General features: G+C 40.2%; 1 protein-coding gene across 1 annotated transcript in view; it reads right to left on the bottom strand.

The window, feature by feature from the left end:
- The window catches only part of PLD5 (phospholipase D family member 5), a 189,086-nt gene that overhangs the window by 32,346 nt on the left and 129,837 nt on the right, over window positions 1-26,903 (bottom strand). The window contains 1 exon segment of the mRNA XM_059835612.1: window positions 5,258-5,385. Within this exon segment, the coding sequence (XP_059691595.1) occupies window positions 5,258-5,385 (128 nt within the window).

The following is a 26,903-nucleotide window of genomic DNA, read 5'->3' as shown; positions in this document are numbered from 1 at the left end:
TTCTGTCTTATGTCTCTTCAGTAACTGAAGGACTCTGAATATGCCACTTTCATTTAGTCCAGGAGTTTACAATCAGACTCTACCAATTACAGGGAGCAAGCAGCAGGCTTCTGCTTGAGACTTTGAATGTTCAAATTTGGATGGTAACCCCCACACATACACCCAGCTACCTGCTACCTGTTAGTATTCATGATTTAAAATATTTTTTTGCCTACAAGAGTATTTAATATTAGCCTGATTCCACTTCCAGTGAGGACAATTGGATTAATTTTACTTGTTTCAATAATTTTCAGTAATAGAATTTTCCAAGGGCTGATTATTTGCTACACATAAATATATTTTTCTGAAGTGGTTCAACTAATCCATTACAGTTGTTTGCCCACAGGATTCAATTATTCATGTGTGAATAAAACTTTTCCAAAAATGTTGTTAGCATGAAGAGCTCCAGAAGCATTTATTGTGCTGATTAAAGGTCCTGTCTGCATTACAAACCTCACACTCCTTAACAGAATTAAGGAATGCATTTTCAAGCTTTGCTGGAATTATTGTAGGGAGTAATGGAACAAAAGAAATATATGACACTTTTTGTTAGCTCTTGCTCTGCATTAATGTTATGGATTATAACAATTTTCATATAACCAATTTCTTTTATTTATGTTTATATTTATATTCTTTTATTTAAGTACATTGACCAGCTAACTGGTCAAGAAACTGGAAAATAGAATACAGCACCACAGCCACCTTGATTGTTATTAGTTCAAACCATAGGCAAAAATTAATTAGTATATGTACCTAATTTTAGGCATGTTTGAGTGAATCCTTTTTCAGCCAAACATTTTAACATAGATGCATGTATTTTGCTGAATAAAAATAGACTTCAACATATCGTTATCTTAAATATATACTTAAGTAGGTTGCACAGGTATGGCCCAAAGATACTGCTTGGCTTGTTTGACAGTTACAAGACTAAATTCTTAGTAGGTGAGAGGCTGGAAACTGGGAAAATACTTTATCAATTGCATCCATTACTGAAAGCATGTCAGCGAAGTGGAAGATGGAGGTTGTACAGCTGATCACATAGATGTCCTATATGAAATAAAAAGTTCAAAATGTGATTTAAAATTTTATCTTCATAATTTCCAAATCACATTTTGAAGGCAGAATGGCACCACAAAGAACAAGACACCATCACTCCAGATGCCTTTCATCAAGCTGGTAAAACTCTAAGACTTGTTTATAGTTTCTGCACCATTTTATCAGTTTATAAAAATTTACCAGAAAGAAACTAGATTGGTAGAAAGATTATTTCACTGATAAAAATCTTACACAGCTTACTATATCTAAGAAAGTGGTAGAAACTCTGGCTGTTCATAACCCAGAATTTTCAATGGGTTATGTAACTGGGCAATACTTGGCATATGTTGATAACAGCAGAAAAAGATGCATCCCTGACCTGTTTGAATCCAGACCTCTTTGGAAAAAAGTTCACAATATTTCACTATGAATGAAAAAACATCTAATTTTTGTAAAATCCTGTTTTCAGGGAGTCTAAACAGTATTTTTCATTTGCCTGTGGGGTTTGATTTCAGACTGAAGCAGATAGCTGGCATAGATGATTTCAGCCAAAATTATTAGAGTTTTGGCAAACTTGCAACCTAAATGAAACATAGTTTCATACTTGAAAAGTAATGATGTGCTGTCAGCCTTGCCCATAATTTCAAAGCTGAGACCCTGGCAAGTATTAAAACTTTGACAGCGAAGGCACAAGGATATATGCAACTTTAAAGGTTATTCCGTAAGCAATATATGCAGCATATGAAAATCTCTCCTTGATGCAGAAAATTTACTTTTAACGGAAATACTAGTAAAGCTTCTTGTCAGTGCTGACAAGTCAAGAAAATGGCAACAAAACTCAGTAAGCCTCATATGAGACTGATTTCTAGTGTCCAGCTTATAAATGTAGAGAAGAATTCTCCACAAACAGACAAACAAAGCTGATACCTTTGGACATGTAAGTCCTGATGTTGTTTTCTAAGGAGCTGAATTACTATTTCAGCTTTAGACTCAGGCTCCCAAGAGAAGAATGATGCTAACAGACTTTTTTTTTTTTTATCCCCCTGCAAAGGGACAAAATAGCAATAAAATCCAGTTATATCTACCACAGTAACCTTGCATAAATATTCTCTAGTATGCTGAGCTGCTATATGTTAAACGCTCTGTACTGCTATGTCACAGAAGCATTTCCACATCTTTAGGCCCCTAGCAAGCAAGAGGTAGGAAGGCTCTGCGACTATAGCCCAGGGTGAAATACTGTAGAGACCTGATACATCTCTAGTGCAACTTCCACACCAGCAAAGCAAGTAGGTGCTCATATATGAATTATGAAATGTACTGGCCTGAATGTATGCAAAGTTTCAGTACAGAGGAAGCAATAAACATGCACGTAGAAAATACAGGGGAAGGCATGGGAAAAGATATGACAACCATGCACCGTTAGAATCTTAAGCTTTTCATTGCATTTTAGGTATTATTAGATGTGAAACTGGACGCATTCACATAATTTACACTGGAACCGTGCTGCTGAAAAACGAGACATTGTTAACTACAAGGTGACTGACTCATACTGCATGTTTTGTTTGAGTGAGAAGACAACTGCTGTGCTTCATAGGCCGAAGTACCATATGTTTCTAGAATAGCAGAGACCTACTTTATTCTGTGATTTGCTGTCAAGGTCTAGTAATACTGGACAAAGTGGATTGCTGAGTCAATAAACGCAAATTCTTGTACTTTAAAAGTCAGATAAGCTTTTAAACAAACCATGTGTGACTAATCAACAGCCCAGTCTGCCTTTTCATGGTTCTTTCCCTGCAGGTAAACTAGGATGTAACAGGAAATGTGCAATGGCATCTGCCGGGAGTTCCCTGCCTCCCACTGCAAAACTGCAGAAGCCCTACCCCACTACAGCAGGCAGTACAAGTGCAAGGGCACGGGTCTGGACAGGCTTGGCACTATCTGCTCTGCTATTTCCCAGTTAAACTCAGTCCTTACTCATTTAGGCTGCTTTGAGAGAAGAGAAGAGGGACCTGAACCCTCATTTGCAGCTACGCTGTGACTCTGATAATGAGAACCCATGGGAGATGTGTTTCCTTAGTGAGGGCTTGGCTCACCGTGGTTTTTAAGTTTAGGTCCCATGCGTATGCAAAGCATTTTCCTCCAGGAAAGCACTCAGAATAAAATGAGAGTCTGTGTTTGTTTTGCCTCTTATGTGAAAAGAGAAGTTCAAGACAGATTATTATTTTAGGACTGCATATCAGATCTCTTTGACAGTTGCCCTGATTTACTAACCTGTAACTCTGGAGTAAGGGAATTGCATACTCATATCTGATGTCAACAGGAGCCAAGCACCTAATTTCCTTAGGCTCCTCTGAAACCCCAGCGTACATTTCTCAACAAATTGAAAGCACATTCTCTTTAACTGCAATTCAGAGGGATTTCTTATTGCTCTGTACAAATATTCTTCTGAGCTTCATCTTATCACTACGCATAAAAATATACTGTTATATGACAATAAGATGAAAAAAAAAAGTCCAAATGCATGCAGAAGAGTGATAAAATTAACAGTGAGGAATCACATTTGAAACACTGGCCCACAAACAACTGGCATCAAAGTTTAACGTAGGTGTGTTACAAGAGTTAAGATTTACTTCAGTATGAGAAGACCAAACCTATAAGGAACTGTAGCATCTGTGATGAAGATTATAAACACAACCATTAAACAGGGTAATATAATAATCTATGTGGTAGTTGTGCTTCTTTTCTCCACATTTATTATTTTCACTGGTACTCAAAACCCCAATTTAAAGAGGCTTCAAAGCTAAACTATTTGTAAGCTAAATAGTTCTGTGAAGAGCTATTTTGTTATGACATATGAACAGTTTAGCTCACCACGCACTGACAATGTATAAACATTCAATTGCTGAACTGTCCAAAAGCCTAAACTATATGTTCTCACATTGACTAAAAATACAACATCCTCTTGGCCAAGACTTTCTCTGGTTTACTAACAACACCTTCTCTTCTACCAGTTTTCCAAATTTCTTTGTAAGCATTCAAAAATTTACCTTTCAAATAAATGAATACACATAGGAACAGCAAAAATATATTCACTCTTTCTTTACTAAAATGGTTGATTTGTTTTTATTCAGACTTTCAGTCTCTTAGCTCAAAACAAACCTTAAAAACTTCAACACAACCAACACACACCATCTTCTTTACAAAGTCATTAGAACCTATGTTCAAAATTATTAATGTGTTTCTGAGATTCTGCTCATATTTAGAAAGTAAGCTTTTTTACTGCAACTAATAGCTACCTAGGACTACTTCTTTTTCCCCTCTGTTGTGCATTTCAATTACTGAGCTCTAAAAGCACAGGTTCCACTCCCTAAGTATGACCAACAGAAGACTCACACAGTCAGTGGTATGTAGCAAAATGAACATGACAGCCATTAATAATCCTGAGACTGTTGCGAAAAGAAAAAAAGCTACAGATGCCTACAAGAAGGCAAATAAGCTGCATTACTGATTAATTACTTCAAAATGGTCGTAGACTGTAGAGAGTCCTCAGCGCTGGTTGCTGGCAGAGGCCTTAGTGTACATCCTTCAACTCTCATGTTTATGAGGAATCGAAAGACAGAATTTTCTCTAATACATACAACATTCAAAAAAATTATGCTATTTGACTTTCTGTACCCATAAATCTCTCCCTCCCCAAAGGTGGTGGGTATTTCAGGGTAATACTCACTATCCATTTAGAATTCTTTCCAAATTTTGCTTTTCCTTATTTAAATGGCAGATGAGAGGGACTAGGTCATGCTCATGACATTACCATGGAGTTTCCATAGTGGTTTGTTTTCCATTAGGTTTGCCTTTTTTTTTTTTTTTTTAATAAGTAAACTAGAACTTACAATCTTCAAACAACAAAATCATTACAGAAATCAATAAAGGCAATCATTTTTTTCAAAATTTAACACAAAGCATAACTGTTGCTATTCCAATGAAAAGAAGAAAAATTTATAGTAATATACTTTTGCTAACACAGAAGAGTCATCAAAACCATGGCAGCACAGTTTTTGATGCTGGTACTTTTGCCAGTAAACTATACGAAAACTATCCATCTCCACTTTCTAGCCTCAAAACGTTACTGTTTTTCCTCATTATACTCTCAAAGCATATGGGATTACTTTTTCAATTAAATTACCTGTCCCAACGATCTCCAGTCTAGGCTGGCACTTCCAATGTACACGTGCTGTTTATCAACAATCCAGAAAGATGACTGAAGCCGGCCTTCATTATAGGCTGACATGTTCATGTACAACACTTCAGCACCTAGAGATTTAAGGATAAAATAATAAATAGCACTGTTTAAAATAACATAATTTACATTACTAAAAAAAGAAACAATTTCACATTTCAGGGCCTCAGCTTCCAAAACTAGTGAGGGACATAATTAAATGTACCATTAAGTAAACAGTGTTACTGTCCCACTATTTAAGACCTTAATTAACATATATTCCAGAAAAGCAGGTATAGGGAACATTCCCATGCATTATACTCTTTACTTAATTTTCTTCCATTTTAGAATGAAATAATTGCTATTTTTTTCCAGCACTGTGTGTTCCTAAAACCAGTTTATTTTTAAAGGTTTATTCTGTATCTCAAACCTGCTACATATTATAATAATGTACTTTAAATATGAACCCAATTACAGCCCCTTCCTGAAAAGCAGACTTTGCTCCTTTGCCCTGTGCAATGGGTTGAGCAGGTAGCCTACGGTGGGCTGTGGCACGGAACAGACCCAGACAAGAGGAACACGGTGGGACAATTAAGAAGTGAGGAAGTAAGCAAAGACCTAAACTATGCTGAAACTGCTCTTAATCCTGCTAGTCTGTGACATTCGACCTACCACTTTGAAATGCACAGTTTTAATAAGGATCATAGGCCACTGAAATCAAAGAAGCTACTTGTCGCTTAAAAGCACGTTGGCTCCATCACATCGGTAGGAATGTCTGAATTGGCCCCATCAGTATGTTTGCAGGACTAAATCTGAATTAATCATTGCTGAAGGTAATTTAAAGTAACCCACTCATCTTCATATTTGAGTCATGACAGTAACTGGGGAAGAGAAGTGACAGCAGCCTGGAGGCCAGTAACGGTACCAGCCATCTCCCATTCATGGGACCTTCAGTACCACAAATTCCAGTAATGGTTGGATATGAGTCACCACTTCAAAAGAGTTCCAGGATACCTAGAGAACTAAAATATATTTCTTTTCATCTAACTTTCTATTTCTGACCTTCTAAGAAACACTTGACTGGCAATTTTAAGCAATAGTTACCAGTGCTAAATATTACTTTTTTATTATGAAAACTGTAATTCTTACTTGAATGAATGATTCTAGAAGTTCAGACATCAAGAAAAGAAGAAAAATCAGGTAATTCAGAAAATTCACTTTTCATGAAGCAGCAAACATGCAACATAGGATTTTGAGCAAGTGACAGAATTTGGATCGTTGTACAATTACATTTGCTGCAACCCAGTTATCTTTCCAAATTTTTCTAGGTATCATGCAACCACTTTCATCTTTCCTTGAAACAAAGGTATTTTCCAATATTCCTTGTAACATGTTGCTGCTGACTTTCAATCCATACATTAATGAGCAGAACTGTGCTAATTAATGAGATAATGTGTGTGAAATGGAAAAGAAATCAGGAAACACTACAGCAGGTGTTAAATTGCTTAAACTGTTTTCTGATGAATAAACAAAGCAAAAGCAACTCCTCCTACTAGCTAAGGAAAACAATTCTCTAAAGTGCTATACTTGTAGCTGCTTATCTGAAAACTGTGTTTAAAATCAAGTTTAACATAGCAGTTTGCCTTGATCATATTTTTCTTTCCATACATCCAATTTGCAACATTAAATAGCAGTATGAATTTAACACCCACAACACACCTACATCAAATAGATTATAAATGAAAAGTTAGGATTTTTGTGTAAGAAAGGTAAAACAGTCAGAAGCAACAATGAGCTTCCTTCTCATAACTGAGAGCCTAAAATTAAACTAAAAAAAAAACTTTTTTGAAATATCCAATGCTGAACAAAAATGCTGATTGCCAAGGTTACAACAGGAGACTATTTAACCAGGAATACTAATGTTAAAAATAGCAGACATCATCAGTAACCTCACACAAAATTCAGAAGTTGTAAGATGCCAGGGTTTTTTCGGCAGTTAGGCATGGGCATAAGCAGTGGGATGGGACTATCATTCTAAAATATAACCTAGGCTCCGATTGCCAAAGTAGTGAATATAGCAGTACAGGAGATACTACTATCACACATGCCATTAAAATGAAAACCTGGAACGCAATTACTTTTCCTTCTGGAAAAAGCCAACTCATAAAGCTGAGGAAACAGTATCTCCAAGTTAATTAAAAAAAAGTCATGTGTTGCAAGCAGGCAGCTGCTCTGCAGCCTGTTAATGAGCCCTTAACTTTTGATGAAAGGAAACATGCATCAGTATTGAAAATTGCCTCTGTTCTAGAAGCCCTTGAGATGTTTTGTTAAAATAGGCTTATCAGGCCTTCAACACAATCCATCATCCCTAGCGTGGTCCAGGTCCCATGAGGAAATTAAATTGGACTGATCAATATGTGAAGCCATAACAGAACTCTTTATCACGCTGCAGTCTGAATTACACAAAGCTGTGGGTCTGCTGAGTTCATCCAGAAGGCACAATTTGTAGGCTTGATTTCTAATATAGATGCCAGACTTTTAAAAAATAAATCTAACAATTTTGTTTTACTGAAGATTAAACTGCAGGATGAGATCTTAGACAAAACCAGCACTGTCACTTAAAACTCAAGTGGATTTGCCTGTCCCATAAAATTGTGCATTCTAAAGGTTGGGCCAGAAAGCCCTTTTTCCGCAGGAAAAAAAGAACCACTGTAGGGATCAAAGCATGCTTTAAGTAACAGACATTTCTCTGAGTACTTTTTCTTCTAGGTGGGGAGGTTTTGCACTCTGTGTAAAGGAGGTGGCTGATGCAGTCTGGGATGCACAGAGGGGACCCTGCCCTTGAAAGCCTGGACCTTCTCCATGTGATGGGAACACAGGCCCTTGGGAGGTGTCAGGCTGCCACTTAGCCTCTTGCTTTGTCTCATAATGGAGGAAGAAGACAGAAGACATGAGTAGTATTGCAAAAAGACTGATTTTTCATCATTTCCAAAAGAAATCCAATTCCCAAAGTAATCTCAGAGAAGGATGGCACAAACAAGTGCCATTTACCATTTCTAGCCCTGCAACATCCTGTTTGGTCCAGCTGCCTGCTCTCAGACACTCCACTAACAATGTCATGAAGGCTACAGGGCAAGCTTGACTTCCAGAACAGGAGCTTAAGGCTAGGACCTTTTCTACATATTTGAGTCAAAACACTAAGCTGTTACCATGAGACTTTAATCAAAATCTCATCACATATGCACTCTATCATGAAAAACTGCATGTCATTGAGAAGCGCATCTTGGTGCCCCTGTGTTGCAGCATATGCTAGCTGTGGATTTTACTGCTGCTCAAGCAAGGACAGCAGGCAGCTACATGAACTAGGAGACTCTTCTTCATGGGAGACTGCAGGAGGCCGGGGCTCACAGGGCTGCCACTCGGCCTCCAGATCCAGGTTTATGCAACAGACTGGAGAAGGTGCACCAGGAGGCTTTGGATCCAATGCCTGTGAGCAGTCTGGGATATTACCAGGTTGTCCTGGTACAGAGGCAACATTACTGAGCCAAATCATCTCTCTGGTAGATACAGTAAATCACTTTTGTAAAGAAGACCCAGAAAGAGCAACTGTTTAGGCTGCTATTATCACAGCTGCCTTGAAAGCAAACATGCAAATTCTGCCTGCAACAGTTTTCAACAGCACCAGTTACAGGCTAAACTCACTCTGGAGTTAGCAAACACAACGCCCAAGAAACAGAAGCTGCATTTGCTTGTACCACGGCTAAAATTTGCCTTCTGTCTTCACAACTTACTTACTTTCACTACAGTGTTTTTAAAACCAGTGAGAAAGAAAAATGGGAAAGGGAAAGGACTTAAGGATTGAGAGGAGAGCCAGACAGAGGTATCTGGGAAGTTGCAGCAGCAGTGACAGGCGATTCACAGTAGGGAACAGTTCTGCAGCAGAAAAGAGGGTGGAGAGAAATGGAGATACGCGATCTGATGGCATTTGTTGGGACTGTGCATTGTGCAGAGCTCCGGGAGAGATGGTTGTGGAGCCAGGCTGGCTACCCCCTCCTAGGAACAGGAGAGTTGTAAAGGTGGAGGGGATGAACAGGGGCTTTTGAACGCCTCTCCTTCCCCATTTTGGAAAAACAGAGATTGTCAAGTGCAGGCTGCAGAGGCACAGCAGGTGATGGAAGGGGGAGCATATTGGGGCTGGGGGAGCTACACAGAGCTGTTGGTGGGATGGGGGAGTGAGGAGTTTGTAGAGGGATTGCAGAGGAGAAGGGACAGCAAGATACAAGGAAGTGCTAGTATATGAAATGAGTTTGGCCAGTGAAAGCAACGCTGCGTACAGCTCTCTTGTATATTTGCAGTTTGAACCTGACAAATGTTCCTGCACCACATCCAATCCACGGCGCATCTTCCAGCCACTGTTTCCCATGTCACCACTGAGATGGCCACAGCAGGAACAGTTGCCCTCCTCTGCTTACCCCATTCTTGCTGTCCCTTCACTCTCCTTATCATGTCCATACCCTTTGCTCACAGCACTGTTTTTCCCCTCTCCTAATTCTGTGTATTCCCAAGCAAATACTCCAAGTAATGAGACCTTTAAAAAGGAGTCTGAGAATATGAGCTGTGGCCTCTTTGTTTTACCCCACTGCTGACAGTCACGTGGCACACAAAGATACACGTTTTGATGTATACCTTTTGGAGGGTGGCCTCAAGCCAGACTCAAGAGCAGATTTAACTAGTCCGTACCATGAACCCTAGAGCTCACAAGCGCATGCACACTTGAGCACAGCCGGTGCTCGAGCAGCCTGCACGGCACGCTGCACAGCCTCTCTGGGAGGCTACCACATGGATGGGACGCAGCATGTGGGGCACTTGCCATTGTGCCATAGACCTCCTTCAACTAACCTGAGTTTTCAGATCAGCATAGATGTAGTTAATCACCATGTGCTAACTCAGAAAGATCAACAAAAGATCCTTTATTACTCCTAGGTCCCAAACTTATTTTTTAAAATACAACTTGCTCACGAGGATATGGATGTGTACATATATAGATACATAAAGTGAATGACTTCTTCCCTACATTTCGTAGTAGCCACTTTAATTTTATTTATTTGCTTTCAATTACAAGCCTTAGCACAAAGAGCACCCATGACTAAAAATAATTTTTACTCCACTGAGACAAAAATTGAGAGCATTCCATACCCTGCTCACAAATGGCAGAGTAGCTGTCTCACGTTGGGCAGACACAAGTGAACCAGGCAGAGGATCATCTCCCCAGGAATTTTCATGCTTTTTTCTCAACTGATTGCAAAAAGTCTGGAGTTGTTCCAGAAGCCCCATTAGCGTGACCTGCCAGCACTCAGAGGAGGACAAGTACAAAAGCAGAGGAATACACAACTTGACAATAAAGTTATTTTTACTATGTCTCTGAATGATTAAAAGACAAACTAGACGATTTACTGTTTCTCTGCTCTTTATGGCATATCGGATTTGAAATGCAATTTAAAAGTCAGCCTGGCCCCAGAAGGATTAATGATTCAGACTTATTTTAAAGAGAGAACAATCAAGGACTTTTAGGGAAATCTCTGATGGTAATACCTTAACTTCTAATCAGCTGTTTTGTTTACATTGCCCTCTGCTCCTCACACACACACCCCTCTCCTTTTGAAAAACTACCAGGACTCAATCCTGCCACTCTGGGATTGTGCGCTATTCATCAGACTAAGCCCATAGCAATTTAAAAAAAAACAAAACAGTGTATAATCAAAACCTTGCTGCCTCTTCTTTAGCAGCTCCATGTGCAACTGCCAGACACACAAAAAATGAAATCATAGTTACTCAAAGAAATTGTGTTCTAGTACAAGCCCAAGCAATCCCCAGAAAGCCTTCACAATACAACTTATGTTCACACCGCCTTGGCCTGCCTTAAACAGTAGCACTCAAACTACCTGCATGACAAACATGTCTTCTTTCTGAATGAAATTCCCACTCACTCCCAACATAGAATCAACCATAAACTATGTACACACACAGCTTCTCAGAACACCACCAGTCCCCAAAGTTAATGCTGCCTGTGGTAAATGTAGATATTTTTAATGAAAATGTAGATATTTTTAATGAAAAATTACTGTAATGATTACTGCCCTATTTTACAGCATCTGAGGTCACTGACACAAAGATGATATTGAGAAAATCAGTGCACAGGAGAGGAATCTGTGACTGCAGCTCCAGGAGCGCCTCTGGTCCGTCTCTGGAAAGACATGGGTGCCTGCAGCACCCACTGGAATTGCAATAGATGGGCTCACGCACTTGAGGCTGTGGCGTGGGTGGTTCAGGGAAAAATCACAGAAAACATTCTCTGCCCCATGTGCTGCCACTGCTCATCTCCACTGGCATGCTTGTCAGCCAGCTCACGTGTCCATGCCTGGCTGGAGTTTGGAAGAAAGGTTGCTATGAGAGAGCTTCCCTGAGCAGACGGGCTGCAGTCAAGAATCTCCCTGTGGAGCTGCGGGTGTGAGAAGAGAGAGGTCTCCATCACTGCCAGCTGACTTCACAGCCCCCTCTCCAGGCACTGAGCCAGCTTCTTGCCTGGTTCCCTTCCCTCCCCAGCAGACTGTAACACACGGTCAGGCTCTGTCCTGCATGATCAGGGAAGACAAATGTCCTCTACGCTCACCTCTGGTTTTTTGCTTTGTTTTTCACTCATTCAGTGGATTAAAATAATTTCTGTGAGCCAGCACAGCCCCCGAAACTGCTCTATCCACACAGCTGAGAAAGCCAAGAGCTGAGTGTGGGGACAGGAGAGAGCAGGAAGAAAAATAAATAGTGAGAAATGAGCACTACAAAACCCAGCTCACTGACTGGAAACAAAGTATTACAGAATTACAGTTGACATAGTTAAAAAAAAATACCCCAAAACCCCAGTAATACTGGCATGAACAGATCTCATTTTCAGCAACCCTCCTCCTTCCCTCCACCACCTCCTCAGCTGTGCCCAAATAGCTTTTTTTGGGTCCAAGGAACGAACTGGATCAGAAAATGGATCCAAGTTAAAAATAAATAAGATGGTTGTTTCAAATGTAAAACAATTCACTGGTCCAGCTCACCACAGGGTGGTAAACAATTTTTCCAACACACCTGAAGGCACAGCCCAAGCGTGGGAATAAGTAGCTTGTGGCTGAGTGCAACAAGCTGCAGGAACTGCTTATGCCAGTGCTGCCAGTTAAAGGTAGGCCCACATAATCGCAGCCTCCGTTCCTCTCAAAATCAGGCCTCTCAGAAATTCCAGGTGGCAAGTCCCAGTATTTGATTGCCTTTTTTCTTGCATAACCATTTGCCTCATGCAAACAAAGCAGATAGGAGGGCAATGCTGGCATTTGCTTGGGATGACGTTTCCCATGTGCTTACGCAGGGGTCCACAGTGACACCGAAGATCCAGAGAAGACCCGTCAGGGTATCCTCATGTGTGCGGAGTTTGCTCACTGGATGCAGGGTGGCAGATTCTTGAGAACAAAGGAAAGGTCAGAATTAATTTCTTTCAATTGCTTGTTTAACTTCAATGACATCTTGGGAGCTAGTTAGTTCCCGAGGTAATATTTATCTAAATATGCCCTTACAGTGGGCTTTGAAGATGTCAAATGTTGGCCTTTGTTGCTAGTCCAGGTAATCAAAATACTGATTTCTCAGCTAAGTACCTGTTGTGGTTTAGTCCCAGCCGGACTAATCACCACACAGCCACTCACTCACTCCCCTTCCTCAGCTGGACAGGAGAGAGAAAATATGAGGAAAGGCTCGTAGGTCGAGAACAAGGACATAGGGAGATCACTCACCAATTACCATCATGGGCAAAACAGACTTGACTTGGAGAAATTAGTTTAATTTATTACCAATCAAAATCAGAGTAGGATAATGAGAAATAAAACCAAATCTTAAAAAAAAAACCCACCTACCCCCCACCCCTCCCTTCTTTCCAGGCTCAACTTCACTCCCGATTTTCTCTACCTCCTCCCCCCGAGCGGCGCAGGGGGATGGGGAATGGGGGTTGCGGTCAGTTCATCACATGTTGTCTCTGCCGCTCCTTCCTCCTCACACTCTTCCCCTGCTCCAGCGTGGGGTCCCTCCCACGGGAGACAGTTCTCCACGAACTGCTCCAGCATGGGTCCTTTCCACGGGCTGCAGTTCTTCACGAACTGCTCCAGTGTGGGTCCTTTCCACGGGGTGCAGTCCTTCAGGAGCAGACGGCTCCAGCGTGGGTCCCCTGTGGGGTCTCAAGTCCTGCCAGCAAACCTGCTCCAGCGTGGGCTCCTCTCTCCACGGGTCCACAGGTCCTGCCAGGAGCATGCTCCAGCGTGGGCTTCCCACGGGGTCACAGCCTCCTTCAGGCATCCCCCTGCTCCACCGTGGGGTCCTCCACGCGCTGCAGGTGGATATCTGCTCCACCGTGGACCTCCGTGGGCTGCAGGGGGACAGCCTGCCTCACCATGGTCTTCATCACGGGCTGCCGGGGAACCTCTGCTCAGCACCTGCAGCACCTCCTCCCCCTCCTTCTTCACTGACCTTGGTGTCTGCAGAGCTGTTTCTCTCACATACTCTCGCTCCCCTCTTCCCCGGCTGCCGTTTCCCAGTTTTTCCCCCCCTTCTTAAATCTGTTATCCCAGGGGCGCCTACCACTGTTGCTGATTAGCTCGGCCTTGGCCTTGGCCAGCGGCGGGTCAGTCTTGGAGCCGGTTGGCATTGACTCTGTTAGACACAGGGGAAGCTTCTAGCAGCTTCTCACAGAAGCCACCCCTGTAGCCCCCCCCGCTACCACAACCTTGCCACACAAACCCAATACAGTACCCTGCTGTACACAGTATTCAGCATAAGAGTGTTATGGCTCTCACACACGTGAACGCATTTTGCACTGCCTGCTGGGCCCTTTTGATTTACTCAGAAAAAACAAACATATAACCAAAACGCTTCCCACCCCATGTCACAGGAGAGACAAAAGAAAGGCCTGACAATATTTCTTTGTAATACTTACCCACCCAGCCAAACATAATCTCTGATTCAGTGACAAAAAGACAAAGGTCCATCTTAATGTAGGGTGGGCAAACCATGATAAATACGACAGTATAGAGATAAGAAGTCTCCTCTTTACCCACAGAAGAGATACAGCACAGGCTTGAGCTTCCCTGCCAATAGCAGGGAGCTCAGCTGATTAATCACATGTGTGCATGTTTAATTAACCTATGCACAGAATTTTAGACTACAAACAAGGAAGAAATTCATACAACTACAGACCTCTGGTCCTTCTAAAGATGGAAATCCAGTTTCCAGGGCAAACTCATGGCTTTCTCACTTTCACCCACAAGACAGAGTGCTTTCATAAATCTATAAAGTGCTGATATTCCATAAGAAAAACCACAAAATGCAGCACAGCCCATGTTAAAAAACCCCAGTATTTAGAAACAGGATTTGAAGACTGATACCTCTTTCTCTAATGCAGAATATATAATAACATGAATTTTAAAAGTAAGTTAACCTTGTTACCCCATGGGTTCTTATTATTTGCACTGTAATGGTTCTTTCTTTTCTTCCCACTTTTTCTTACCTGTGGTGTGTACTTGACTTCTTATTTAAGATTTTTAATTGTGAGTTTAGAATTTTACATTCTACATTTTCCACCAGAAAACATCTATTCTATTCTTAACAAAGACGCATCCATGTCACCACATCCTTGGAAGGCACATGGTGCTGCCCAGTAGATATTTGATAAGAAAGTACCCCACAAATGCAAGCAGCCAACACTATACTGTTCATTATATGGAACAAGTCAGGAAAACAGACATGCTTCAACCCTACACCTTCCCATCCGGATTTGGTCTCTGAAGTCACTGATTTCTGTACTGTATCTGCTATAGAAACTCTCACTGTTTGGGACAAAGTTTAGGACTCCCATTTTAGACTATCTTTGAAAAAAAAAATTAAATTGTGTCAGTGCACAAGAATCTATTGTAACTTACAAAGATCCCAACAGCTTTTCTTTGCCCTCTCATAATTTTATTGAAAGTAGCATATATTTCATGCCTCTTTTAACAGGTTTTGCTGCCTGATGCAGCAAACATGAGAGAAAGCCTCACATTTTGCACTGACTTGACTCTGACATCAGTACTTTTCAATCAAATTTTTACTTCTTTTTGAGTTATTTAAGGCATTTCATACCAACAGTCATAGATTATTCTGAGTAAAACTTTGAATAATGAGAGCACTGATGATCTGTTCAATTCTTTCTCCTTAGCAGAACTCAGCATTCCTCTAAATAGCATTTTCTGAGAATAAATCTGTTTTGTGAGTCTGATGATTCAATAGAGTCTGTAAGATAAATAGTGTACAAAAAAGTTTGATAGAATATTTTTAAAAAATTTCCACATCTTTTTTTGCCCTTCGTTATTGGAGAGCGGGCTGCTCATTTACTAGATGAAGCTATAAAAATGATTGCTTTAGAGATTGGGAAAAGTAATTTTCTTACTTAGTTGATTCAGGCGACAAAGCATATTACCACTTAAAGGAAGACTATAATACTATCAGTAAAAGCATTATTAAAGTTGGATTGCGGCTTTCTTTCTTTGCCTAATTATAATTGCATACGTTTTTACTGTAAAAGAAAGCTATTTTAAATACAATAGGGAGATTAGTAAACTCACACACTGCTTACTTCACCCCCCTTCAAAGACTCTTTATTTACTTAGATTAGCATTATGAAACACTAGATTTGTTTATATACTTCCTAGATGAAACATCCAAGAATTCAGGGACATTTTTTCATCTTAACACATGAGAAATTAGAACCACAACCTTCTGTGAATGAACAAGGCTAAATCCCTACCAAACAATGACTATTTATCCATATCTTTCTTTTTAACTTATCAACATGATTTCATTCTGATATTTATGTATTCTAAACCCATCAGTATTGGCAACAGTCACTTCTAAATGTGCTGACTAGCAATAACAACACTTGTGCAATCACTCCCAAAATGTGGTCCTCAGACACCTATAGCTCTGCTTTGGGTTCTGTCGGTTTCCTTCCCGTGAAGGAGAAATTTCAATTCTGGAAGGTGAGAAAGTGTTCTGCAGGGCAGGCAAAGAGGTGAGGACAGAGTCTGCCTCCTCACAGAGGGCAGTATTAGTTAGTCCTAAGCTAGTGCTTTTTATTTTTACAATACCTTCATTATAGAATCATTTTTTTTCCTGCACTTTCATTAACTGATTCTCTGAGCAGCCCTTGAGTATTATCTCCAGGCTACCAAGAGCCAGCAGCACTAGCTGACCTGGCCATGGCCATACAGGGAAAGCAGAGGCACAGCCAGAACCAACCCTGGTCTGCCAGTGGCCCAGCCATTTCCTTTTACTACTACTTCTCACTTGTCTCTCAGCACCTTTCCCTACCTCTTTCCTTTGATCCTGTCCTATTATCCTGCCAAGGCAGCCTTTGACTTTTCTATTTTTTTCCAGATCATTCCCATCTCAATTCCAATTATTTTTCTCTCCTTTCATCTATGTTGTCACAAGCCCACCAAGAACATGCTTGGCCTTTTGCCAGCATTCTTTTCTGATCTTTTCTTAAATTAATTACTCAGTTTTCTGTTTCTGCTCTTCTCTTTCATCTGATTCATTCCTCCCTTTTATTTCATTTTCCCCATTAGTTTCCCCCCACATCATTCTTCCTGCCTCTCCTTCACTCTCCCACTTCATCCTCAATTCACTCTTGCCCTTGCCCACTCATTCATTGTTTCATTTATCAAATATATTTGTGCAGTTATTCATTCACTCCCTCACTCTCCAATTACTTGAGGAACATACTTTATTCTCTAACTACATAAGCAGCATGAGATATTCTCCAAGCCTTTACAAATAAGTTTGTGGGCAGGAAAAAATATTTTTTCTTAAGAGTTTTAAGGCTCACAGTTTTGGAGTGCCCAGTTTGGTCCTAATTTTATTATATTTAGCATGTGCTAGAACTCCTGCAGATATTAAGTCATGATACACAACCCAAAGAAAGACAGAGGAGATTGCTGATGTTTGTTGCAGATTGGGACTCTGGGAATTTTTTCTTGCTTTCTTAGTCCAAACAACAACTAAAGCTGAGCTTTTGTTTCTTACCATGGGTCTAAGGTTCTTTAAAGAACAAGGCACTTTGACAGTATCTTCTTCTATAAAAGTAAGCATGGAGAATAGACACTGCAGCTCTGCTGTAGCAGATTGAAGAGTCTCACGCTTGATTTACTAGTTCTGACCAGACTGTTGGATGCATTTTTGAGGGCTTCAGCATTCTGGTTTGCTCACACAGGTATTTCATATATTAAAATAGAGACATTTTAAAGAGATAAATAGGCATGTTGCAATGTCAGAAGCAGAAAAATCCATACAGTGCACTGAGGAAAAATAAAAAGCATGTGAGGAAAAATGTTTTGTCTTTGAGGAAACATACAGGGGAAAGAAAGCAATAGCTTGTCAGTTAGCAGCTTTTTAACATAGATTGACTTTCATCCAAACAGCCTATTTGAAACAAAAAACGCAAAATAAAAGGAAGCCATGACTCCACATTAGCTGCGTGAAGGACACACTCAATATACAGTCAATAAAAGTGACAGCACACTGAAATCATGGAGGATTTTAGTGTCCCAGAGGGACTAGACCACAAGCATCATCTGATTTCTCCAGTGTAAATACCAGCAACTGTCTGTGAAGGACAGGAATATAGCTATGTTTCTCCCCTGTGACATTTAGAACTGGTGGAAAACCAGGCCTGTAGGACTTCCCTTCTCCAAACCACACAGGACAGACAAAATTAGCTCGAGGACACTAAGAGACAAAGATGGACCAGTTCAGAGCCATCTGGGATGGCAGCAGGGTACAGGGCAGGGGCTGCGTAACTGGACTGCTTGCAGCTGCAGCCTGAGATCCCTACAAAAGCGAGGCCAGAAGGCAGCACGTGCATGTCTAGTCCCAATAATCACATTGTGGACTTGGTGCCAGTCCCTTCAAGGCACTCACTCTAAGCTGCAGGAGAAAGTGCTGCCATTACTTCAGAAGCCCACCTGAAGTAGCTAGCTGGACACACACCCAGGAAAGCCTGAGGGATGAGAGCGTGGGGCAGCAAGACAAGAGACAGGAAGGGAAATCAATTAGATTTGCACTGCAAAACACCTGTAAACTGGAAATTATAATGACTTGAGAGTGAACATGACTGAATACTGACTGACATGAAGTATGGTGAATGCACAGGCAAGGAGGCAACTCCTGTATGAAAACAATGAAAGATCAAACTGAAAGCAGTACTAGACATTAACAGGGTCATATGAAGCACAGGACACAGTTTTGCTGGGGGGGCAGGATCAGATCCTTGGAATAAAGACTGCTGCTGTAGGACCTCTCTCGTGTGTTACAAAAGACAAAATGAATGGAGCAAATAAGGCTAGGATTGAAGAGAAAAAGGTTAGACTCTTATTTTCAGCTGCTTGAAACTACCCAGAATATTTGGATCCCACAACTGATGTTCCACAAAGCCGCTCTGCATGAGAGAGGGCAGGGCAGGGCTGGCATGCATCTCATTTTCTGAGGACTTAGTTTGAGCCCTTGGAGTCTAATCTTGTTCACAATGATACTGATACATATTAAGTGCTACACAGTGATAAATACTCTTTAAAAAAAAAACAACGAAAGCAACCAACAGATTGTGTGTGCCACAAACGGACATCAAAATAAGTGGATGTTTTGGTTCTTACCTGTGTCTAATTTCATCTATAAAATGGGAACTAAGCTTTTCCTCCGTTTTCTGTGAGCATCATGAGTATTTATTCTTGACTATTCATGAAGCACTCTTATTTCAGTGTTCAAACCACAGGAAAAAAAAACCAGGAAACAAGTTTGTCCCCAGACGAGCTCTTGCCCAGTGTTCAGTAAGCAAAAGAGGAGACAACACAACAAAAATGATAGTGAAATAAAATATTCTACACACGCTTACATGAGCATAAGTATCTTTGTGCATTGAATTGATAGGGTCCAGTGGGAAGAAGATTATGTCATATTCAACTAAAGTCTGTATCATAACTGCGAATACCTTGATGGTACAAAAAGATATGATACAGAGAATATATTTTTACATACCATAAATGATAGCTTCATTGACCAATTAGAGAATACATAAGCTGAGAAGCTACTCTTGATTTATTTTGGGCAATGCATAGTACTGATTCAAGCTGTACCTATCAAAAAGCCCCTGTAAGAATGACCACACTGTACTCTAGCTAACTATCTTCGTAACAAGAACATCTGCATCCCACAAGCCCATTCTGGTAACATTTAATTTTGGAAAGAAGACCTTCATAACATAAGGATGTATGCTAAGAGAAAATCAAAGGCCAAAGAGCAAAATCTTTACTGGTTTCCTGCAATACTTGAAAACATTTTAATAAAGGCTCAGCATAAACATATATGATTAGCAAAACCAAATGCCCCTCTCCCAATAGATGATGCAAGGACAGTTGAAAGAGAAGCTAAAGAAGAATGTAGAGATAAAATGGTATCCTTCAATAAGTAGATTTAAGTACAACTGAGAAAAGGAAAGACAGGGAAGGAAAGAGAGAAAAGTAAAATTAAATTCAGGCATGCTAAATGTAAAACTATAGAAAGTGAATCAAAAAGAATTTGAGGAAATATGGATACTGAATTTGCAGAACACATTGCTACTGTGCGTAGTGTTTTGTGGATGACAAAAATACAAATAGATTCAAAAGTGATTGCAGAAATTAAAGGGAAAAAAAATCATCCAAACACCACAACAGATTAGTGAACTCCATGACAAGGCAGTTCCTGACCTATAAATTGCTAAAAGATACACAGAGTAAGGCGAATGATCATCCTCCACTTGTTTTAGTTGTTATACTCCTTCCGTAAGCACGTGGTTCTGCTGACCCCAGCAGTGGAGAAGACTGACCTTCAGGCTGTTTCTATTGTCTTATGGCTGAGAACAGTTGCTCTGTGACCCTTTGCTTAGGAACTGCTATTTTTGAAAGCTTGACATTGCAACCATCATAATGTTCTTTTGACATGATTTTGAAGCTTAGTATAGATATTATGTAGTTCTATAACTCTGCTGGTATTTTTCCCATCACTTTACGCAAACATGACTACTGAAATTAAAAGCATCAAGAACAGGGATCTGCTTTGTTTTGAGTCACTGAAGTGACAGTCAATTTCCACATTGCATAATTACTAATATTTGCACACTATATATAGTTAATAATCTGTTCAAAGGAAGGAAAAGATGCTGAATGCACTCTGTTCTCAAGCGTAAACATTAGGAGACAATCACTCTTATAGACTGCAATAAGAGATGGAAATGATGGAGAGTAACATGGAGATACCATTCTGGGAACTTTTCTTCCAGTTGAATTACTTTAGAACAAGCTTAACGTAATCTACTTTCCAACCATTAGGCTGTGTAAAAATTCATAACACACCAAACTGCTGTTAGAAGCCTAAGGTTAATTTGAAAATTGATATAGGAGATGACCAGAAAGATCAGTATTAGCATGATAGTGGCAACTCCTTGTTACAAAGATAAAGCTTGGTAACTAATGCTACATAAACCGGCAAGTTTTAGTCATACGGGTTTACTCTGTGGTACAACTGTGCTGTATGCAACAACCCAAGGGTAGGCACAGTTGAGTAGCCCTTCCAAAGTGTTCATCAAGTGAAAACCAAATGGTGTCAGCAAAAACAGTGTCAGCTTGGTCTGGACATTTATTAATGCTCTTAGATGCTTCTGACAACTTCTTACTTAACTTTGAGCACACAATACTTTAATTGCAGGTTTGAAGCAGAAGTGACTGAGCTAAGCAGCAAAGAAGCTAGAAGAACGTAAAAACACATATACAACTTTAGAGATCCAAGTGTCTGTGTCATGTCACTTCAGATGATAGTCTTCTCAGAGCTCTCCAGGTTTGTAGTTGCATTTCAGTCTGGATGACATAAAAAAAACTTGAACAAGGTGAGAGACCAAAGACTCACTATCACTGGGAAGGATGAAGCCTGCTTGCAAACAGTAGCAATCAAAAATATACTCAATCCTATCAGCAAGACTGCTGTGACTGACCAAGGCACAGTTCTAGGAAGACAGTCAGGCTTCAAGTGGACGTGAAACATGCAGGAACCACATGAATGGACAAGACAAAATTCACCGACAATAAATTAACCTGCTTTCTTTAGATCCTTATGTAGGACCATGAGCCTTCATCTCTCTTCAGGATGAGATTGTGTTAGTGCCTTCGCATACAAGAAAAAGCATGGGGTGCCAAAATTTCTGCAAATGGAGCACAGCTACCTAACAAATGCTTTCTGAGCTCAGAAGGCCCTGGCAGCTCTAACAAGCTCTTCCAGTAACTGTAGGTAGGAACTTGCATGCTATCCATATGTTTTAAAAATGTCACAACTAATTTCTGCTAATGCCACCCGTTATTGGTTCCTCTGTACTAAAAAGTGTCAGTGACTCAAGCCAACTACTGCCGTACAGGAAGAATCCATTCCAGCATGTAAACTATGAAGCAAGATTTGGAGATGATCCCTGTGGTACGAACTTGCTATGTTGGGCCTGACTAGCTACTACCAGACAAAAGCAATCTGGCTGTTCACAAGGATGGCTGGATTACCAACACTCATAGTTGTGCTGGAGCTTATGAAATACTGAAGTGCTCATTTCTGCCAAAACCACGAATACACACACATTAATAACGGCCTCAAATGCAAGGACATTTGCAAACTGAAATTATGTACTAAAATACTGATCAATCTACCATGAAAGACTTTTTCAATTACCAATTTAAAAGCAGAAGAATTATGATATTGTTTCTACTAAACACCTAGCATCTTAAAAGTGCCTTACAGTACATCTATCCTTAATTCATCAAGAAAAAAATTAATATTATTTACCTAGGGGTCTTTGAAACAATGGCTAAAGATATTGGAAACCATGTGACTGATATTTTAGAATGCAAAAGTACACATTAACAATGGCAAGGTACTGTCCGTGGGAACACAGCCATTCCTCTCAGCAAAGGTATTCATTTCTAAGTAAAGTCTACAGACATAGATGCTGTTGAGCTTAGAATTAGAATTTAGTGCTTGCATATCTGGCTCTGATGGGCACAGAGTTTTTGGCTTAAGTGAACCTTTTTCCCTCTCCCTCTTTGCAAAACAAGCCAGTACAACCCAAGGCTGCGGTTGCCTTCAGAGTTTAAACTACAGTGAGTTTTTTGGGGGGGTTGGTTTTTTTCTATATTGGTCGTGGATGTGACAGCCTCATACTGCTAATTCTCTTGTGCTAGAGAACTCTGTAAGGCAGGCCATGCCTAAATCATCTTAAAGTTGGTGGTCTTCAGAGTCATAAGAGAAAATAAGCTGTTTCACATTGTATTCTATTATGATGCTTAATTTGGGGATACTTGTGTGTCCAGTGGAAGTTTTATTCCCAGATTAGGCATCTAGTTTCCTATAGAACCTATAATAAAAACTGGAGTATCAGCAGTTTTGTTTTGGTTTTTTTTTTACCTAAAAGACATCTAAACTAGGTAGGAGGCAATGGCAATCAAAGGTATGTTGTTTACCCCAGCCCCCCCTTTTAGAATTGCACAGAAGGATCGATTCTCCAGTGAAGTTTCAAAATCCTGCCCTACAATCAGAAGCTTAAAAGAATTCTTTCACAAGTAAGGGCAAGACACGTCTTTCAAAATATATCTGGTGGCAGTAGAAGGAGCAGAAGCAGAGCAGGGACTGGAAGCCAGGCTTCTTCCATCCCAAATGAATGTATGACTACTACAGAGTCATCTTTAAATGTAGAAAGAGATTAGAAGATTTTCTGCAAACTGATAGAGCTCAAATAGATGGGACCGAGGCAGAACCACTACAGAATACCCTCTGCACTTCCCAATCCTTTGTGATTGCAAATTCTGGTTTACGAAGTTTAAGGTTTTCAGTACTAGCTTAAACAATCTGTTTTCTGTCAGGTGACTGGTAAGGTAGACAGCTTTTTCAAGTTGACAATTTAGAAACCTTTAGACAGAGCAGGATTTTTAACCTAATCTTCTGCAACTCAGGCAGGTGTTTTGGGTCAAAGACATTCAGTATATTTACAAGTGTGTCTAAGATGTAACAAAAATGCTACCCACCTTCTCTTTTCAGCCACGTTTCATAAGAAGGTTGGACATGGCTTACCTTACATTGCAGGATCTCGCTCCCCAACTGAAACAGGTGGGAAACATAGCATATGAGTTCTCATGGGATTTAGGCATAAACCCAATGCTGAACATTTCCTTGCTATCAAGACATTAGTGGATGTGTGCACATTTTGCAACATGAACTGAGGTAAGAGAGTTTAGGTGTCTAAGCAGAAAGATGTTTACCCAAAAACCAACCAAGCAGGAGTTTTTGCATGTTAGTGTTGCCTAGATGTTAGGTAGATACTCGAATGCTTTAATCTCTGATGCAAAACTGGTACCTGCTTCTTTCTTTTAAGATTGGATGCAAGTATTTCTCATTATGCAGAATTCTGTTAAAGTTATTATGTAGGTTCTAAGAGGTAAAGAACATAATGAGATCTTTCATCTTGGAATTGGCTTTAAGATTGCTTGTTACAGGCTGAAAGCTGTTAACAAAATATGAGGAAACACTCTCCAGCAGCAACTAATAAAATCTAAATCAAAGCATGCATCTACTCTGTTGTGGGTATCCAAGGAATAAAAAGTAATACTGAAAAAGGAATAAGGCCTGATTCATAATAAAGCAGAATATAAAAATGAATTTAAAATCAGATGTTAAAGGCCTTGCCAGTACAATTTTCATTAGCTACCTTTTGAACACTGTAATATTTTAAGGTATGGCTTAGGCAGATTTTTAGAAAAATGTCAACATTTAAAATCTGAAAGGAATGGAAGAAGGGATTTCTCCCCCTCTGTTCTCATCGACCTTTGTTTAACTCTATGAAACTCAGACCCAAATTACTCACTTCCTTCAGGAGGACTCACCCCTAGTCTACTGGTCCTCTCAAAGGATCCTGCTTACTTGCTCCTGAAAAATCACAGGGAAAAATTAGTCTGTTTTTGGTACTGCTGAATTTGAAAAGAGCAGGAGCTTATCCCATATTCAACACCCTTCCCTCTCACAGAGTCTTGAAGAATCCAGCCTAGGGAGGACTGGTCAAGAAAGCAATGGAGCTACAACTCCATTCAATGCCTTGCATAAAACCATCAGCTGAACTTCAACTTTTAAGAGCACTCTTTACACTCCTGTGGAGCATGCATCAGACAATACTATTTTTATGTTACATTGTGCAAAAACTGTCCATCTGGACAGGCAGAAATCTATTCAAGACTCAGCTTCAGGATTCCAGCTTCCCATTGTATGAATGGAGTGTATTTTCTTTTTAGACTTTGCAGTGTTTTTACATTGATTCTCAACATTATCTTCACATGAAGAGGAATTAAAGGCTTACTTAGAATCATAGAAAAGCCCAGGTTATAAGGGTCCTCAGAAGATCATCTGGCTCAAGTTTTTGTGGGAAAGGAAGTCTATATGAGATTGTCTAGCACCCTGTCCTGTCACAGGGTGCTAAAAAAAAAAACCTCCAGCGACGGGGACTCTACCACATCACTGGGGAGGTTGTTCCAGTGACTGATTGTTCTTACTGTAAAAAAATTCTTACTTTCTTATGTTGAGATGAATGTACTTAAACACATAAGTTTATGTTCTCCTTCCAAATTGTTATGGAACTATTAAAACCAGCTTTGAAACCAATCTAGACCTTTCCCATGCACCACTAAATACTCATGAGGCCACTCCTCACAGGGGCTTGTCTGATTCTTAAAATCACCAATGATACCTCTTCCATAATCTGGTCACAGTCCACAGCCCCCATATTTAGAACATTTTCTGTAATACTGTTACCAAATATTCTGGGCTGAATGTAAATCAATGTCATCATGGTTTATGCTACCAACAGCTTTCACAAAAACCCAAGTCCCTCGCAACCCAAACATGTTTCAGGCCCAGAGAAACTTGTCAGGAAATGCCCTCTCTTACTCCTAGAGCTTTATCTTTTCCACAGAAAACTTTTAGTTTCTCCCAAACGGTGAACTCCATGTTCCTAGGGTTTGTAGTACACATAGGCTCTAGGTTAAAAAAAAGTGCTTAACTCACAGCTCGTTTTGTAAGGAGAAACTGGACTGATGTTCCCAAGTGATCTCCATCTTTTCTATGACATAACACAAGTTTTTCAGTCCTTCTACAACACGTTAAAAATATTACATCATCTTCCCATTCCCACACAACTAGGGAAGGGAACATGACTGTGGCCAAAGGTAAGAACAAGTCATGTCCCACAAGCATCACAGCTCTAAAACTATGCAGCACCTTAAGTGTGCGAACAGAAGCAGATAGAATATGGGACTAAACACATTTCATTTGATAAATAAATCATTTTCACTATTGCTGTCCATCATGCAACAATTTCATTGAAACAGAAGTACAGGAAAAAACAAAACCACTAGAAGTCTCTAGGCATTATGTGAACTCTGAGCTTTCTGGTGCCATGGCAGATTAAGCCTACCTAAACCAGGCCAGTGGTCCTACCTCCCCTGCCAACCCCAGCTACGTTTTTTCCTATCTCTGTATTGGACCCAGCATTTATGCCTGGGAGATCATACACTGAGTAACGCAGATATCTAATGCAAATGACAATTAAGTCAGCCAAAAAAAAGCAGTCTGTAGCCAAATCAGCTCCCCTGAACTGTCTTACCACATGATCACTGGTGCAAGGAAGAAGGCAGGGACAACATATGGTGGGGAGAGCAAAGAAGAGGCTGGGATCATGCAGCTGCCCAGATATAAACTGATTTAATTTGTCATGGAATGGTATCTGTTAGTGTTTGCAATCTAAAGCACCCAGATAAAAGCACAAAAAGCTTCCAGAGCTTCACTTCCTACTCATTTCTTTGTCTCCCTGCAATAACAGAAATTGTCTGGTTTGGTTGTATCTGGTTAAGAGAGAGTGTAATCCTGGGCAAATGTGCATGAACTGCTCAGTGAGTAACAGCTGCACATATGATCTAGTGATTAGATCCTGCCCTAGCATAAAGACGTTCTATTATTCTCCAGTTTCATTGCTAACATTCAATAGCAACTAGTTGAGTTAGCTGATTTTTTTTTTAAATCACATTGTGACATGGACAGACTCCTCTTTTCATATCTGCCTCAGCCAGCACTGACAAAACAAAAAACATTCTTTGCAAATATATAAAAAATTATTCATGAAAAGGGAGTATTGGGAAAAAAGCAAATAGAAGAGGAATGAAGCAATGCAAATTGAAGAAAGGAAATCCATTGGCATGTCTTAAAAAGCATGAACACTGTCAGCTAAAATAAGGTCGTAATTAGATTCTGTACACAGAAATGATACAACAACCTGCTAATTGGAGACAATACTATTCAAATGTTACTGCAGAACAAAGACTGGTACATAATTATGTTCAAGGAGTGGGAGGGTTACAAGAAATGTTTCAATCTAGTAGACTGAACCACAGCT

This window comes from Gavia stellata, chromosome 2 (assembly GCF_030936135.1).
Source record: "Gavia stellata isolate bGavSte3 chromosome 2, bGavSte3.hap2, whole genome shotgun sequence".
Classification (NCBI taxonomy): Eukaryota; Metazoa; Chordata; class Aves; order Gaviiformes; family Gaviidae; genus Gavia; species Gavia stellata.
This window is presented reverse-complemented; position numbering and strand designations above follow the sequence as displayed.